Consider the following 14,866-nt stretch of genomic DNA (forward strand, 5'->3'; position numbering starts at 1 on the left):
AACTTATGGTTAACTTATTTATAGACTTTCATGCTATGTCTGCAACCATGTCACTTGCATTGTAAACATGAAAACGATGTTTAACCGTGGTGACCTCAGCTTCTCAGTAATGTTCTCTACTGTCAGTGTTCTCTAGTGTCAGGTGGAATAGCCTAGCATCCTGTTCAGGACATATTTTTGCTTGCAATTCTTGATCTGAGGGCTACCAGCCATCTTCTCTAAGAGGTCCAGCTGGTTATTCCCAAGAACAGCACAGCTGACTGCAATGGGATCCTCTAGTCACATCCCAGTGCCTCTTTACGGAGGGAAGAGGCTGTTTATGTAGGCACTTTGACAAGCAATTGTATTTATCCTAAGTAACCTACAATTTCTTATATAGCCAAATGATTTATTTTAATGAAAAAACACAATTGAAGTGTCTTGTCTTGTTTACAAAAGCCATCTCAACAGCTAATAACACACCAGAAGCCATTTCCCCATATTTCATAGCCTGCTCCCCTACAGGTTCCCTTTGCCACTACAGGCCTTAGTTTACATAGTGTTATTAAGTAAACTAAGCCCTCATCAAGCAGACTTTCATATGTAACCAGCATACCTTATTGCTGCACATGAGTTTAGGGCAGTTGATTCTGTTCATTGACAGAGGTTTGGTTCCATATTATGAAAGGCTCAACAAGATCAGGCTCTTGTTTTATCCAAGTTCAGAGCAGTTAAAAAGTTCTGAATATACAAAAATGCATACAGAAATTAAAATCTGAAAACAAGGCTGGTGACAGATTTGATTACTAGTTTCTGCAATTCTAAACCAAGGGTTTACACCCTTGGAATCAGTTCAGACAACACAATATATCTCAATCTGATTAATAAAACATATTATTCGCAGTGTCCATTTCTGCAAGATGTTTTTCTGTGGCACATACCTTCGTATTGATCCATTATCTTGGCCTATCATGTCACATAAACAAACTAATAAGTAATGTACAAATTAGATTAAAGCCTAGCAGATGTCTTGACCTCTCAATCTGTTCTTTCAGTTTCTTTGGGGACCGAATTTTTCCCTCTGGCCCCCATTTTGGACAATCAATCTGATTGCTTGCATCATATTCTGTCATTGGCAATTGGGCATAAAGGTCTGTACTTTTTTTAATAAAAAAAAGCGTAACAATGGTAGAGTTGTCTTCATAATCAATTTGGCCCTGACATGACCTGGATGAGGATTCCTCTAACTAGGTGGATTGTCCTAATTTATATTCACTGGAAAAAGATTGAGAAAGTAGCGTTTTTCTATTGACAGCACATATACTGGTTCATTTTGTTTCATAGATAAAGTAGGTTTTGCTGTTATAATTTTGGAGTAGGGATTCTTCAGGCAAACCTCGAATGTTATCCCAGCAGCAATAATCTTTGTTCTGTGGTGGGAATTACCGTTTTATTCTTCAACCCGGGTTTGAATTAGAAATCTTACCTCTAGCTGCCTCCCCTCCCCTAAAGATCCACAAATTCCCATTTCTGTTCAGGTGTTTCACATGAAATACTTATTGTGTTACTTAAATTGTATTTTGCATTTACTTCTTAAGTAACAATGTCAGAATCATATACATTGAACTGTTTGTATTTTGTTTTCATTCCACTATCATATTCAGTATCTTATAGGGCGGGTGAGAAGTATTTAACAAGTTTTCCTCTAGGGGAGAAACTGTCAATCAGCAATTGATAACGGACATCCTTAATAAACACTCTCCTTTCTGGAAGAGAAAAAGTGTTTGTCCCTCAGAGCCTTTGAACGAAACGTCCATATATTTAAGAATTACTATTCAAATTTACAGCCGTTGCAGAACTATTTCTCAAAACGCCGACCGAAGAGAAACCTTGAATTTTCCAGGGAGGTGGTGGGCTTTAGCCGTTAATCAGCCAGACTAAAGATGTGGAATTGGACGGAAATCTCCCACTTCTCTTCATCCTCATGAAGTGGAAGTAAGGTCTGGAAGCAGCTGTTCCCCATAAATCGTCTGGCCCGAGACATATTTGTGCTGATCCTCTGCCCCCCATCCCCCCCACCTTTCCCAAGGACGAAATTAAGTCCCCCTACGAAGACTTATTTCCAATTATACGCGCCCGCCTTCGCCAACGCTGCAAACCTCCAAAGTTCTCTGGGAACGAACGCAAGAAAAGGCTTGCAAAGAAACCGGGGACAAACGAGGTTCCGCGAAAAGAGCCAAAAAAACCGAGATTAAAAACATGTCATTTTTGCGTCTCGGCCTCCCCACCCTGTCCCGCCATTACAAATTATCAACGCCACCCATTCCATTTGCCCTCTGTGCCAAACAAACCGACTTGTGCCCCCCTTGTTGCCGGGAGAGGGGCGCGTTGCAGAAATCCAGCCTGCGCTGCAGCGGCCTTGCGCGAGCGCGGCTCGGATTTGCGCGCGCCGGCGACCTGCCTCGCTTTGCATCCATCGTTGGGAATCAGCCGCGTTGAGCGGGGCGGTGGAAACGTGTCCTATTGAAGCCAGCGAAGAGTTTGGTAGCGTCTTGAAGACTAACCCGGTTATTTTATGAACTCTGCCACTAAGTTTCAAATACTGCATCCAAGGGTGTCTTTTTTCCCCAAAAGGCAACTGGATTTTTTTGGGTGTGTGTGTGTGTGTGTGTTTTTTCTTCTTCGAAAACGTTTGCATGTCATCCAAGAAGCTTCTTCAGTTCTTGGATGAGAAGCGAAGGTTTTCAAAGAAAAAACCTAGAAAATCCAGTTGGCTTTTGGAAAAAAGCATCTTTGGAACAACCACGTCTTGGCTGGATGATTGAGAATCTCCATAGACCTTTGCAAGTGGGTTGTAACCTGAAGGAGAAGCTTCCGTGCCAAAGGCCGCTGCCTTGCAGGCATCTCTCTGCAAGGAACCTCATAGATTGGGCCTAGCCGGTGGGGTGCGGGGCGGGGGTCAGGCTTGCAGGAGGCGGCTGGAGGGCCTTGGGGGTGGAGCCTAAAGCGCCCGGGAGCGGGTCTGGGCTCTGGAAATATACCTTCAAACAAATAGCAAAAAGTTCAGCGAGTTCCTCATTTGGCCCGCGCGTCTTTGCAAAGTGACGAGGTGGGCTGCTAACTTTGCACGGCTTTTGCTGCCACCTGCCAGCCGGCTCCTCCAGAGGCTGCATACCAATCCGAGCAAAAAGCAACCGCTTTTGCAGGCCAAGGCGAGCTGCCTCCTCCGGGGACCCTCGCCCGTCCTTTTCAGGCTCCGGTTAAAAAGCAAGCCCTTCCTTGAAAAGCCGAGCCATTCTTTGCACTTAACGGCTCGGAAAGGCGCCATGCCCAACGAGACCTCCTTCAGCAAGCCGTCGGCTTCGTCGGAGCATCACGCCCAGGGGACCAAAACGGGCCCTTTTGGGAAAGCTGCCGGGCTGGCGGCCGCCGGAGGTGGCGGCAACTCCGGGGGTTTAACCCAGGGCCCTGCTGGGGCCGCCACCGCCGCGGGGAAAAAGTCCCCGCGGCTCCCCAAGTGCGCCCGCTGTAGGAACCACGGCTACTCCTCGCCTCTGAAGGGCCACAAGCGGTTCTGCATGTGGAGAGATTGCCAGTGTAAAAAATGCAGCTTGATCGCCGAGAGGCAACGGGTGATGGCCGCCCAGGTGAGCAGCCGGAGGGTTAAGCAAGGAAAGAAATGGCGGGGAACCGGCTCTAGGGCAGAAAAAGCACAGGGCGGCCTTACTGCCGCTCAGTGATGCAGGTTGGAAAGTAAGGTTAAGCCTCATCCCCCAAAACCTCTGCCCCGAAGAATTGGATAGGCTAGACCGGTGTAAAAAAAACAAACTCCCGGATGCTTTTTCTGCAGGAATCCTTGACTTCGTTGCCGGAGTTGAGGATACATTGGGAGAGGAGAAAAGTTTGTCCCGCATCGCCCAAGTACTGTTCTGGCTTTCAGCAAAACACTGCATATTCTTTTTATTGTCCAAATAATATGGAATTCAATCATTGTCTATTTTCATACCCCCCCCCCCGCTTTTCTTGGCATTAGTTTCAAATAGCGCACGGCTTCCTAATATTCTAGGATTGTTTTGCAAGTAATAATGCTTGTTATATGTAGAATACGCCTCTAAAATGAAAAACACATGCCATGAAAAGGAATCCTGCAATGAATAATGCAAATTGCATCGTTGCATTTGAAAGCATTTGTAAGTGTGAGACTGATTTTGAGTGTGAGACTGATTTTGAGTGTGGAAATAATGCTTATTAAGGTAATGGAAGAGTGGTAGGTTCTACATCCTAGATCCTAACTAAGTCAGTGAAAGACTCCTTAGTGAAAGACTCATTAGTTTAGTTTTTAATCAGTGACATCAAATTTTAATATTAGTAACCACACAAGTATTAACATGTTCATGTCTTTGTTTTCATTTACAATGTTTAAAATTCAGTGAGTGAAAAAAAATTTTTTTTTGCAAAATAACATATTCAGCATTTTGAGTTGCAAAATCATTGCATTAAAAATTCTTCCTGTTAGAAAACTGTACATTAAGGTATTTTTAAATTTTTCCCCATTCAGAATGTTTAGCTTGAATCATGAGAAATTGGAATAATTATTTTCAATTATCAACATTTTAAAGGTTACAAAAATTGTAAACTAAAAAAAAAATCTGTAGGCCATTTCTGAATACTTTGAAAAGAGTGTTGTCACAATCTTTCAACAGTTTTTTTTTTCAATTTAGCCTCCCACAGTTTAGTAATCTCCAGATGTGCTGGGAATTGTAGTCCAAAACATCTCAAGAATGCCAGTTTGGCAAGTCAAAGGTAGAATGCCATTCCATTGTGTGACCATCAGTGCCCAATTCTTTGGCTTATCTGGATACTCATTTTTAAAAAAGAAATTGGCACAGAAACAACATGCATTTATACTTACAAGACAACATTACTGTTTGTTCTACAAAAATTTCCTGTACTACTAACTCAGTAATTATTATGCTGATTTGCGCTGATTTGCTTTTATCATTAAAGTTGCTCCCATAGTTGATTGTTTTAAGTAAATATGAACAAATTTTGTCTTTCTGAAAGACTTTGTTCTGCAGAGTAGTCATCTCCTTTAAACCTAAGCGGTTTCTTTAAAACACTCCAAAGGAAACAACTGTATTTTTTACTATTAATATAACATTGATCCTACTGATGGAAAGGATTGTTCCAACAATGGTGCAGTGCCTATTCACCTTTCTTATATCATTACAAAATTATACTATCTTAATATTAGCTGATTGCATCACTAGCCCTTAGCTTTTTCCATGACATCTGTTATGACTAAAGTGCTTCAGCCTTTGTGATTGGTGTCTCAACAGCTCGGAATAATATCTGGTTATCTAAGCATATACTCTGATGCCATTATGCACAATTGTGTAATGTGACTTTGGGCCAGTCGTACTCTATCGACCCACTCCACATCACAGGATTTTTGTTCTGGAGAAAATAAGAAGAGGAATGAGTTTTAGGAACATTGAATTACTTACAAAGTAATAAAGATGAGATAAAAATTTAATAAATTACACCTTTTTCTACAAATGCAACAGAAAAGTAATCAAAGGCTCAAGGAGTCGCTCCAGCAAGGTTAGGAAGAAGATCTTTTAAATGGGAATTGCTTGTAAAGACAGGGAGTATAGAATGAAGGTAAAGCTGTACAGTAATTTTAAAATTCTGTATTTCTAAGGAGTTTTGTTCATAAGTACAAAAATAATGGTGACCTTAAGAATGTTTGCAAGTAAAATGTACATTGCCATTAGGAAATGATTTTAGCTGTGAGCTTAAATGAACTAGCAGTCAATAGTGCTAATTTGCTGTTCTTCTAAGAATCATTTTAAAATATTGGTTTTGATTTCATTTGTAATTTTTATATTATAAGATGTTTTCATTACTGTGGAAGGGTCACTGTCAGCTTCATAGTGACAGATAAGAAGGGGCAGCCAAAGAGACGGACCAGTGACCAGAGAGGAGAGGTCATGCAGGGACACAAACAGTGAACCCCCAAATACACTGCAGCTGATCACCTAACCTCAGCACCATAAAGAATGGGTGCCAGAATTTGCAAATTCTGCCTTCATACTATGATGGAACAGTGGGTAAAACTCTTCTCATTCTGATACAGTGATGGAATGTAGTAAGGAGGCTCCCCAGGAGGGAAGGGGGTTCAGTCTAGAGGAGTAAGAGTCAACTCAGACTGGATGTTACATGCGAAAGAGCGTGAAGACAGCCCCCCCCTCTAATAGTTTACATAGTATATTGCAGATATAGATAATAAAGTCCTCAGTCTGACAAGAATTTGTCTGTATAGATATGAAAACAATAAAGAACTCAGTGTAGAAGAATCATGTGTCATTTTTGGGTTTTGGCTAACAGATACATGGAAATAATGACATACAGATGTTTAAATCATGGGCTGCGGCTACCAGATGATCAGGGAAGAAATTTGGGTAGTAGACAATGTGAAATTCAAAATTTTTTACTACCTGTTCTGTGGGCGTGGCTTGGTGGGTGTGGCAGTGAATACTACAAAATCTCCATTCCCACCGCATTCCAGGGGAAGGATACTGCAAAATCCCCATTTCCTCCCCACTCCTGGGGGAAGGATATTGCAAAATCTCCATTCTCACCCCACTCTGGGGCCAGCCAGAGGTGGTATTTGCCAGTTCTCCGAACTACTCAAAATTTCCGCTATGGATTCTCCAGAACCTGTCAGAACCTGCTGAATTTCACCCCTGGTAGTAGAGACACACTGATGTTGCTGTAAAACACAAATGGGATGGGACTTTAGAAAGTTCTTCAACAATTCAGTTTACATCACTAAAAAAAATGTTTGCTAACAAAAGACATTCTGGTTCTGTTAAGCAATCATTTATATATAAAAAAGACTATCTGTGAGTAGGGTTTTATAATATGTGTCTGAATTATAACCTCATATTTTAGCTTTTGCCAGCTTTTATTGTTTCACTGGCATGTTCATTTAAATACAGGTAGTCCTCGACCACAATAGAGCGGCAAATTTTCATTTCTAAGCAAGAGAAGTGCATTGTGTGTTTACGATTTTTTTTTGCCACAGTTGTTAAGTGAATCACTTTAGTTTTTAAGTAACTCTGGTTTCCCTCATTGACTGTCAGAGGTTGGGTGGGATGGTTGCAAATGGTGAATATATGATACTGAGGCAGTCTAACTGTCAGAAATACATGCCAGCTGACAAGTGCCCGAATTTTGATCATGGGTTGCTGCAACCATCATAAGTGAAAACTAGTCATAAGTCTTTTTTTTTCAGATTTAGTCTCATTACTTAAATATGAGAGTTTAGTGTAAAAACTTGGTGTCTAATTTGGCTTTCCCAAAGTGATGCTGTCTAAATGTTATGGACAACAGCTTTCATCAGTCATTGTAAACACAAGCCTTTTGGGGAATTTTAGTCTTACAGATAAAAGATAGGGAGAAGTTATTAAATGAATGGTTCTGTATGTGTATTCGTTCACTTCCAGGCTAAATTGAAATGGATCTGGTTAATACTTGGAAGGGAGCTCAACAGAAATTGGAATGCTATAGGCTAAACCTGGGGAAAAAACCTAATAAGACAATAGCAAATCTCTTCCGTATTGCTTCAAAGCTGTCTGGGCAAAGAATGATCAGATTTACCATTTGAAGAAAGGATTGAATTTTACCCTGTGTAATCCAAGGGTAGTATCCATACAGGTAGTCCTCAATTTATGACTACAGTAGGGGCCAGAACTTCCATCAACAGCAGTGCAGCTGTTAAGTGAATTGTGTCCAATTTTACAAACTTTTTCCCATGGTTGTTAATCATCATAATCATTAATCCTATTACACTTATGTATACTTATTTAAGAATACATATTACACTAAATATACTTATTTAAGTATATCTGACTGCTCCATTAACTTTACTTGTTGGAAGCTCCTTGGGAAAGTTGCAAATGGCAACCTCATGGCCACAGGACCTTGCAACCATTGTAAATACATGCTGGTTAGAATTGTGTGATATCAGCAAACAGCCTGTATCTTACTGGCCTGGTGCTATATAATTTGCAAACTTCAGCACTAGGTGTGAAAACTGGAATTGTAGTAAGGTTAGCAGATCTGGACTGCAAAAATATGAATGACAACTAGATGGCAGCAAAGACAAAAATATTTTTTTGCAGCCTAGCACTACCCTAGTTGCCATGGAATATTTCTGTTTCAGAAATGTTTAATTCCAAAAACATTACCAATCATTTTGTACCTGTTGGTTGCAATAAAGTTGTAACTTCTTAGTTGTATGATAGTGTAAGGATCACATTTTTCTTGTAGACTCTGATGCCTTGAACTTCAACACCCATCATCCCCAGCTACAACACTTATAGCACATTATAGTATCTGGAATGTCTTGGCTTGAAAAAAATGATTTCTTAGATAAAAAAACTTACCCCTTCAGCGGATCCAAACTTAAAAGATGCAAACGTTCTACTGTTCCATTGAATTGGTATCAGTTGGCTTGGTTATTAATGTTTTCCTTCCTGGTGCATTAAATGTTAAAATGTGTTTTGGTTTAATGATATTTGTATGCCTGTTTTTGCTTCCTTTAGCTATGGTGTTAATCTGCCTCTGTTTCTGCATTCTGCTTCTTTGTAATCAGTTAACCTACTTTTTCATTTTGTACCAGTCTGAAAATCAGCCATACAGTATTTATCCTTCTAGTTCTCAAAATTTGGTGTGTTTAGAACACGTCAAGTGTGAAACGGGCCCTTCCAGTCATTTTGAAAGTCATTTTGTTCTCTGAACAATTTTGTTTCTGCTAAGAACACTTTCCAAATGATTGAAATAGTTTGTTTTGCATTTAAGACAGACATCTTTTGAGTTCAGAACAGTTTAGATTTGAAACATTTTTCACACTCTTGCTCAATATTATGTAACTGTTAAAGGATCTATGCTAGGGGAAAATGCCATTTCTTAATGGTAACTCTGAATGAAAGACATACTGTATATATTTTACATATGTGCAATTAAGTGGCCCAGAATATATAGTCTTGTTTCACTTTGTTTACATTGCAACAGCATAAGATAATCTATAAAATAATGCTCAAGAAAGATCTGCCTGGATTGGCTTCAGTGAGATTTCTGTAAAATGAATGCTCTGAACTTCAAACGTCATTTTAATTCTTTTCCAGAGCAGAATAATGTTTTGAAAACCTCACATTTTCTGCAGAAATTCTGTATCAAGTACTTTGTATTATTTTGCTTTAATAAGGCTTACATCCTGAGATGCCCAAAAGACTCATGCATATGAAATAAAGGTGAAAAATTATGTTGTTTATGAAAGATAGATGCTGTTAATCCTACTCACTCCAGTTGATGTAAATCCTTTGTTATAAAACATGAATAAAAAGAATCCAAATCTCCATCTCTGGTTTTCAGTAAAAACAGTTCATTTAATCACAGTTCAAATTGATTCTTTATATTTGAAGGATCTCATTTTGTTTTTCAGGGGGTTTCCAAATAACTAAAGCCAAGGGTTAAAAAAATAACAGTTAACTAAGTTTAGACAGCTGCCACATTAGAAATCTTATTGGTAGATGCTTACCTTGTAGGTTTCTTTAATTTTTTCTCTTATTTTTTCTCTTTTTAATTTTTTTAGCTTTAAAATTATGTTTTTATTTGCATCCATAAGTCTTTGTGTGTTAAGATAAAGAAAATTGCAGTGTTCTGCCCAATTTTGCTGCTGTTGTTTTTTTAGATAACAGTACAAATACAGTGTAACTTTCCCTTTTCCAGGTTGCATTGAGAAGACAACAAGCCCAAGAGGAAGAGCTGGGGATTAGCCACCCCATCCCATTGCCTAGCGCCACAGAAATGTACGTGAAGAAAGAAAACAACGCTAACAGTTCCTGCTTGTTGGAAAGCACCAGCCCACCCCAGTCAACAACCACAGCAACTGTAGTGTCTACCTCATCCACAGGTAATGTCCTAGATAAAGGGACCTTCCTTCAAAGTCTTACATCTTGGGGGGGGGGGACACATTGTCATGAGTTTCTTGGACTCTAACAGATCTAATTTGATTTCAGTAAACCAGGGATGCATGCATAAAAGCACATACAATAATCCTATGGAGATCCTTAGTCATCCAGGTCATGGTTGTCCCAAAGGTGCTTTTTTAAGAAGCTTCTTGGATGAGAAGCGAAATGTCTTCAAAGAAAAACCAGAAGTCCAGTTGCCTCTTGAAAAAAACACCTTTGGGACAATAAAATCCTGTTTTATGTTACATCTTTACAGTGTACATTCTTTTAGAGGTATCATTTTGGTTAAAGTTGAATAGCCTGCCTTAATCTGATTATTTGTTCATAAATTCAATGTTATTTCTTCAGGCACTATTCAGTTTGACAGTGATTCCAGGTGCAATTCAAGGTGTTTGTTTAAAGCAATGTATGACATGAGTCTAGTCTACTTGAGGAACCATATCACCTCAATGGAACTGGCCCATTCCACCCATGCTGGTAGAGGGGGCATATTGCAGATCCCGTCAGCCAAGGAATTTTGGCTGGCAGGATCCAGGAGAAGAACCTTTTCTGCCATGGCTCCTGCCTCTGGAATATCCAAACCCCTAAAGTGAAATCAACTCCACCCGCCTGCTGTTTCCTAAAAGCCTTAAGATCTGGCTTTTCCGGGTGGCTTGGGGACCCAGTGGGAGATCTTCTTACTGAACCTGGTTGATTAATTAAAACTTCATCCCACTCCCCCCCCCCCTTCTCCTAGTATGTCCTTCCTTTCACATCTGGTGGTAATGGTTTTATTTGTTAATGATATTATCCATTGTATTTCTATGATCGTTGCATTTTATTATTTTTAATGCAATAATATTTTTTGTTGTAAGCTGCCCAGAAACTTTGGTTATGAGATGGGTGGCAAATAATTTTCATAATTACATTCATGTATGCATGCATGCATGCATACATACATACAAACATACAAAAGGCAAAGTGCAAGTGATAAAAAAATTGACTGCATTTGACTGTACTTTTTTTTCACTGTTAGTCTCTCTCAGAACTCCAACAAGTTGTTTTTTTAACCATGTTTTAGTCTTTATAAAGTATGACATTATTGAGGAATTATTTTGTGGGGGAGGGAGTTAAGGTTTCATGAGCCTAAAGAAAGTTGTGGTTGCATTAAGAGAAAGAGATACGTTAAAGAGTTGACTCCTGAAGCTTTCATTTTTGCTGAAACCCAGAGCCTCAATCATGTGAACCACAATGAAGGATGCTGCAAATCATAGTACAGTGACCACTGAAAAACCCTCGGATCTCAATTGGCTTTAAAAAAGCAATTTTAACTGCAGTCTGTAGTTTAGTTTGGTTATATGAAAAATTGCATTCCCTCCCAATCTATGGATTATGCAGAACTTCCTGCATTCTAAATTATATAGCAAGTCCTGCTAAGAACAGCCATCAGAATTCTATATATGATTTCTTATTTATACACTTAAGTTCCTCTGAGTTTGAGCAGAATTGGATACCAGCAAAAGAAATAAATGTTCAGGCACAGCTTTAATAAGTCACAGAAGTCGATGGCAGTTTCATAATTTGTGTTTCATTCTTCTCTCCAGTCGAGACAGTTTGAGCAGCCGCTATTATTGTCCACAAGTCCATGACACCAGATTTTTCATTTGACAACTCCAGAAAGCAGTGGGTTCACTCCTTTCTTGTGAAGGTTTTCTCTCCCTCCCACTTCCTTAGAGGTATAGCAGTTTTTCTTTCAAACTTCATCACACTGTACATGGTTTACCGAGAGAGGAATAGGGTGTGAAGGAGCCACACAAATCATACAAGGTACCAGAAAAGTTTTTTTTTGTTTTTTTTTGCTGTATCCATTTTATTGGCAGGCCGGAAATATTATGGCACATTGAGAGGCCAGAGTCCATTTTTCAAGCCTCTGGTGACACGCCATGCTATCTGAGGGGGGGAAAAATAAGAAGACAGAACAGAAGAGTGAATAAAGGGAGAGGACTTACCATTATTTTCATTCCTAAGTCTTGTCATTGCATTTCAGTTTGTTTATTTTTAAAACTGGTTAAGCTAATGGAGATCAAGAATGTAAAAGAAGCATGAAGCAGAGCAGGGACGTGCAGTCAGGGGAGACAGGGCCTCACCACTATCATCATGAAAAGAAAAAAAAAATAAAAGGAAAAAGGCTGAGGTAGTTGCTGCCAGAATCACAGTGGATGACACTGCTTAGTGCTTAACTGTGTAAAAAAGCCTCTAAAAAAGTGCCTTCTACAGGGTGCAGCAGGAGAACAAGGTGCCTCATTTAGTCTGACTTTATGATCACTCGAGCAGAGCTAAGCAAGGGTTAAAAGCCTTATGTAGATGAGGCACGTGGTTCTCTAGCCTCCTGTAGAGGCTGGTTTTTAGAGGCTCTGGGATCAACTAGCTCAGTCTGACCTCAGAGCTCATGCCTTTCTCCTTTTACATTTTTTTTTCTTTTCATGAGGGCAGGCAAGAGCAGAGTTGAAATCCTCTCTGAAACAGCTGGAAAAGGTGTGTGTGGGGAGGGGAGAGGAATTCAAAAAGTTTGATTGCATGTAGAGCCACGTTGCCTTTTCAACACACACACACACACACACACACACACACACACACACACACACACACACAGCTGGATAAAAGTATATAAGCCCAGCTTCACTGATTACAAGTTTGAAAAGGCAACGTGGCTCCACCTGCAATCAAAGGCTCGGATCGGAAGGCAGCAGGGGAATGGGGTGGGGGGTATGGCAGAGGAGCTGCTTTCAAGCCATTGGAAAATATATCCAATCCAACTTCTGTGTTTGTGTTTGTTTGAGAGAGAGTGAGAGAGAGAGGGATCCAACTTCTCTGTGTGCGTGTGTCTGTTTGAGAGAGTGGGGAGGGAGGGAGAGAGGAAGGAAGGAGGGGAAGGGAGAAGAAAAACAATGAAGGAAAACTTATTTCGCAAGGGGGGAAAATACTCTCGCTTTAAATCGGAACTGAGCATGCCTGGCTGTGGAATTCTGGGAATTGAAGTCCACAAGTCTAAACAAATTTGAAACTCCTATGTCAGTGCCTCACCAGCTATAAACCTCACTGCATGTCACTGAAGCAGATGTTTTGAGCCTGAAAATTCCGCACTTCTTACTGAAAAGGATCTAGTGTTAAGATTGTAGCCTAAATACATCACCTTCAACCATGATAAAGTAGAGGAAACCGGATGAGTTACATAAGCAAATGAAATAATGAAGGTGTTTCGATAGCTAAACCTTTAGAAACTAGGTGCTTGTGTGAGAAAAGCGAAAGAAGGATTTGTATTTCCACTGTTCCTGTGTTTCTTATTTTTCTCATTATGACAAAGAACATAATCCTCCTCCTCCTGGGCCATTCAGAATCATATCTTAATTTAAGTGTAACACTGACTCCTGTGTTTGTATGTGTAGTTTGAAATGTGACTTGATCACATGGCATGAACAGACATAAAGCACATACAGTACCATTCCTCTGCAAAAGACCGGTTATTATCTCTTGAAGAATTCAATGTGTGTCCTGGTTGCCAAAAAGAAAGAAAAAGGTGGTTTGATAGAAGAATCCCTTCTCTTGAGGGAAAATAAAACAAATTCTCACAACTAATTTAAAAGGGGGAACAGGAAGAATTATATTGTCTGTCTTTTTAAGAGTAAGACGAACATGAATGAAGACTGTTGACCCATCTCTTCTACCACCACTTGTACCTTGATTGAGCAGATGATGATTTGCTAAGGAGGCATCTGCTTGTAAAGAGGGTTCATCCATATGATTGTTTCTTAGATATAGTGGTGCTTATTCCTGATTTTAACTCAAAAACAGACCATCTGTCCTCCCAATCCAATTCTTTTGGAACCCATCCATCATATTAAAAAACCATCATTCCAACTGGGGTTTTCAAAAAGCCTTCCTTTAAAAAGGCTTGATAATAGTTTTTAAGCAATCTCCAAAATTCCATGGAATAAGTAAAATCCAAGCCTTCCTCATATTTAAGGCCTACTCTATCTAGCCTTTTCCTTCTCATCCAGGTATTGGTGGAATCTGGTCAGAAAAGGGTTATCTCCTTCTATTGTACAAAATGGGAACAAAGCTATCTTTAATACCTGTTTTCACTCACTCCTGGTGAATCCTTACCTTTGCCCCAATCAAAGCAAGTTTTCTTTTTTACAAAATGAAAATAATAATATTTCACACAAGGTTCTTGCAAAAATGAATTAGATAAAAAAAGTGCCTGTTGTTAATCAAACTTAGACTATTCAGAGGTGATCACAATATAATTTTTAAGATGCTTATAAAATTCTAGCACAAAATGCTCATAGGATTTTTAAAATGTGCTTTCATAATCTCTCTTTAAAAGATTGAACTATCTTGCAAGACCAGAATTTAATACTTAAACTTTTATTAGATTTGAGAAGAAAAAAGTAGTTGTATTGCTAATTTTTCTTTTGCATACATTAATCACATTTAGTGGGAACAGTCTGCTATTATATGAATACAGTTCTACAAATATGTGCAAAAGCCATTTTTACATGCAGAGCCATTTTTTAGATTTGGCTGACTCCAAATATTTGAATGGTTTGACTAAAAATTTTGGAAGTTTCATTTTAATCTTTTTGAAAGATGCTGGTGTTAAAAAACAAAATATCACATTTCTTCATTTGCTTACTATGGTTTCTGTCATAAAAAAATCCATGAGATAAAAGCTATTGGAATGAAGATGATCAGTAGGTAAATTGGTGGTGCAAATTAGCATATATGTGCAAAACCTGTGTGCAAATGTTTGATACTTATTTACAAAATAAATGATACTGGAAATATCATTAATGAAAATTTATTTA

At 39.3% G+C, this 14,866-nt stretch overlaps 1 protein-coding gene across 1 annotated transcript in view; it reads left to right on the top strand.

Moving 5' to 3' along the window:
• Positions 1-3,305: 3,305 nt before the first annotated feature.
• DMRT1 (doublesex and mab-3 related transcription factor 1) overlaps positions 3,306-14,866 on the top strand; it is a 73,200-nt gene continuing 61,639 nt past the window's right edge. The window contains exons 1-2 of the mRNA XM_087715117.1: positions 3,306-3,626; positions 9,778-9,961. Coding sequence (XP_087571243.1) covers positions 3,306-3,626; positions 9,778-9,961 — 505 coding nt within the window. The remainder of the gene's footprint in view (positions 3,627-9,777; positions 9,962-14,866) is intronic.

This window comes from Thamnophis sirtalis, unplaced genomic scaffold, assembly GCF_051295495.1.
Source record: "Thamnophis sirtalis isolate CommonGarterSnake01/CBP01778 unplaced genomic scaffold, rThaSir2_p1.2 scaffold_5, whole genome shotgun sequence".
Classification (NCBI taxonomy): Eukaryota; Metazoa; Chordata; class Lepidosauria; order Squamata; family Natricidae; genus Thamnophis; species Thamnophis sirtalis.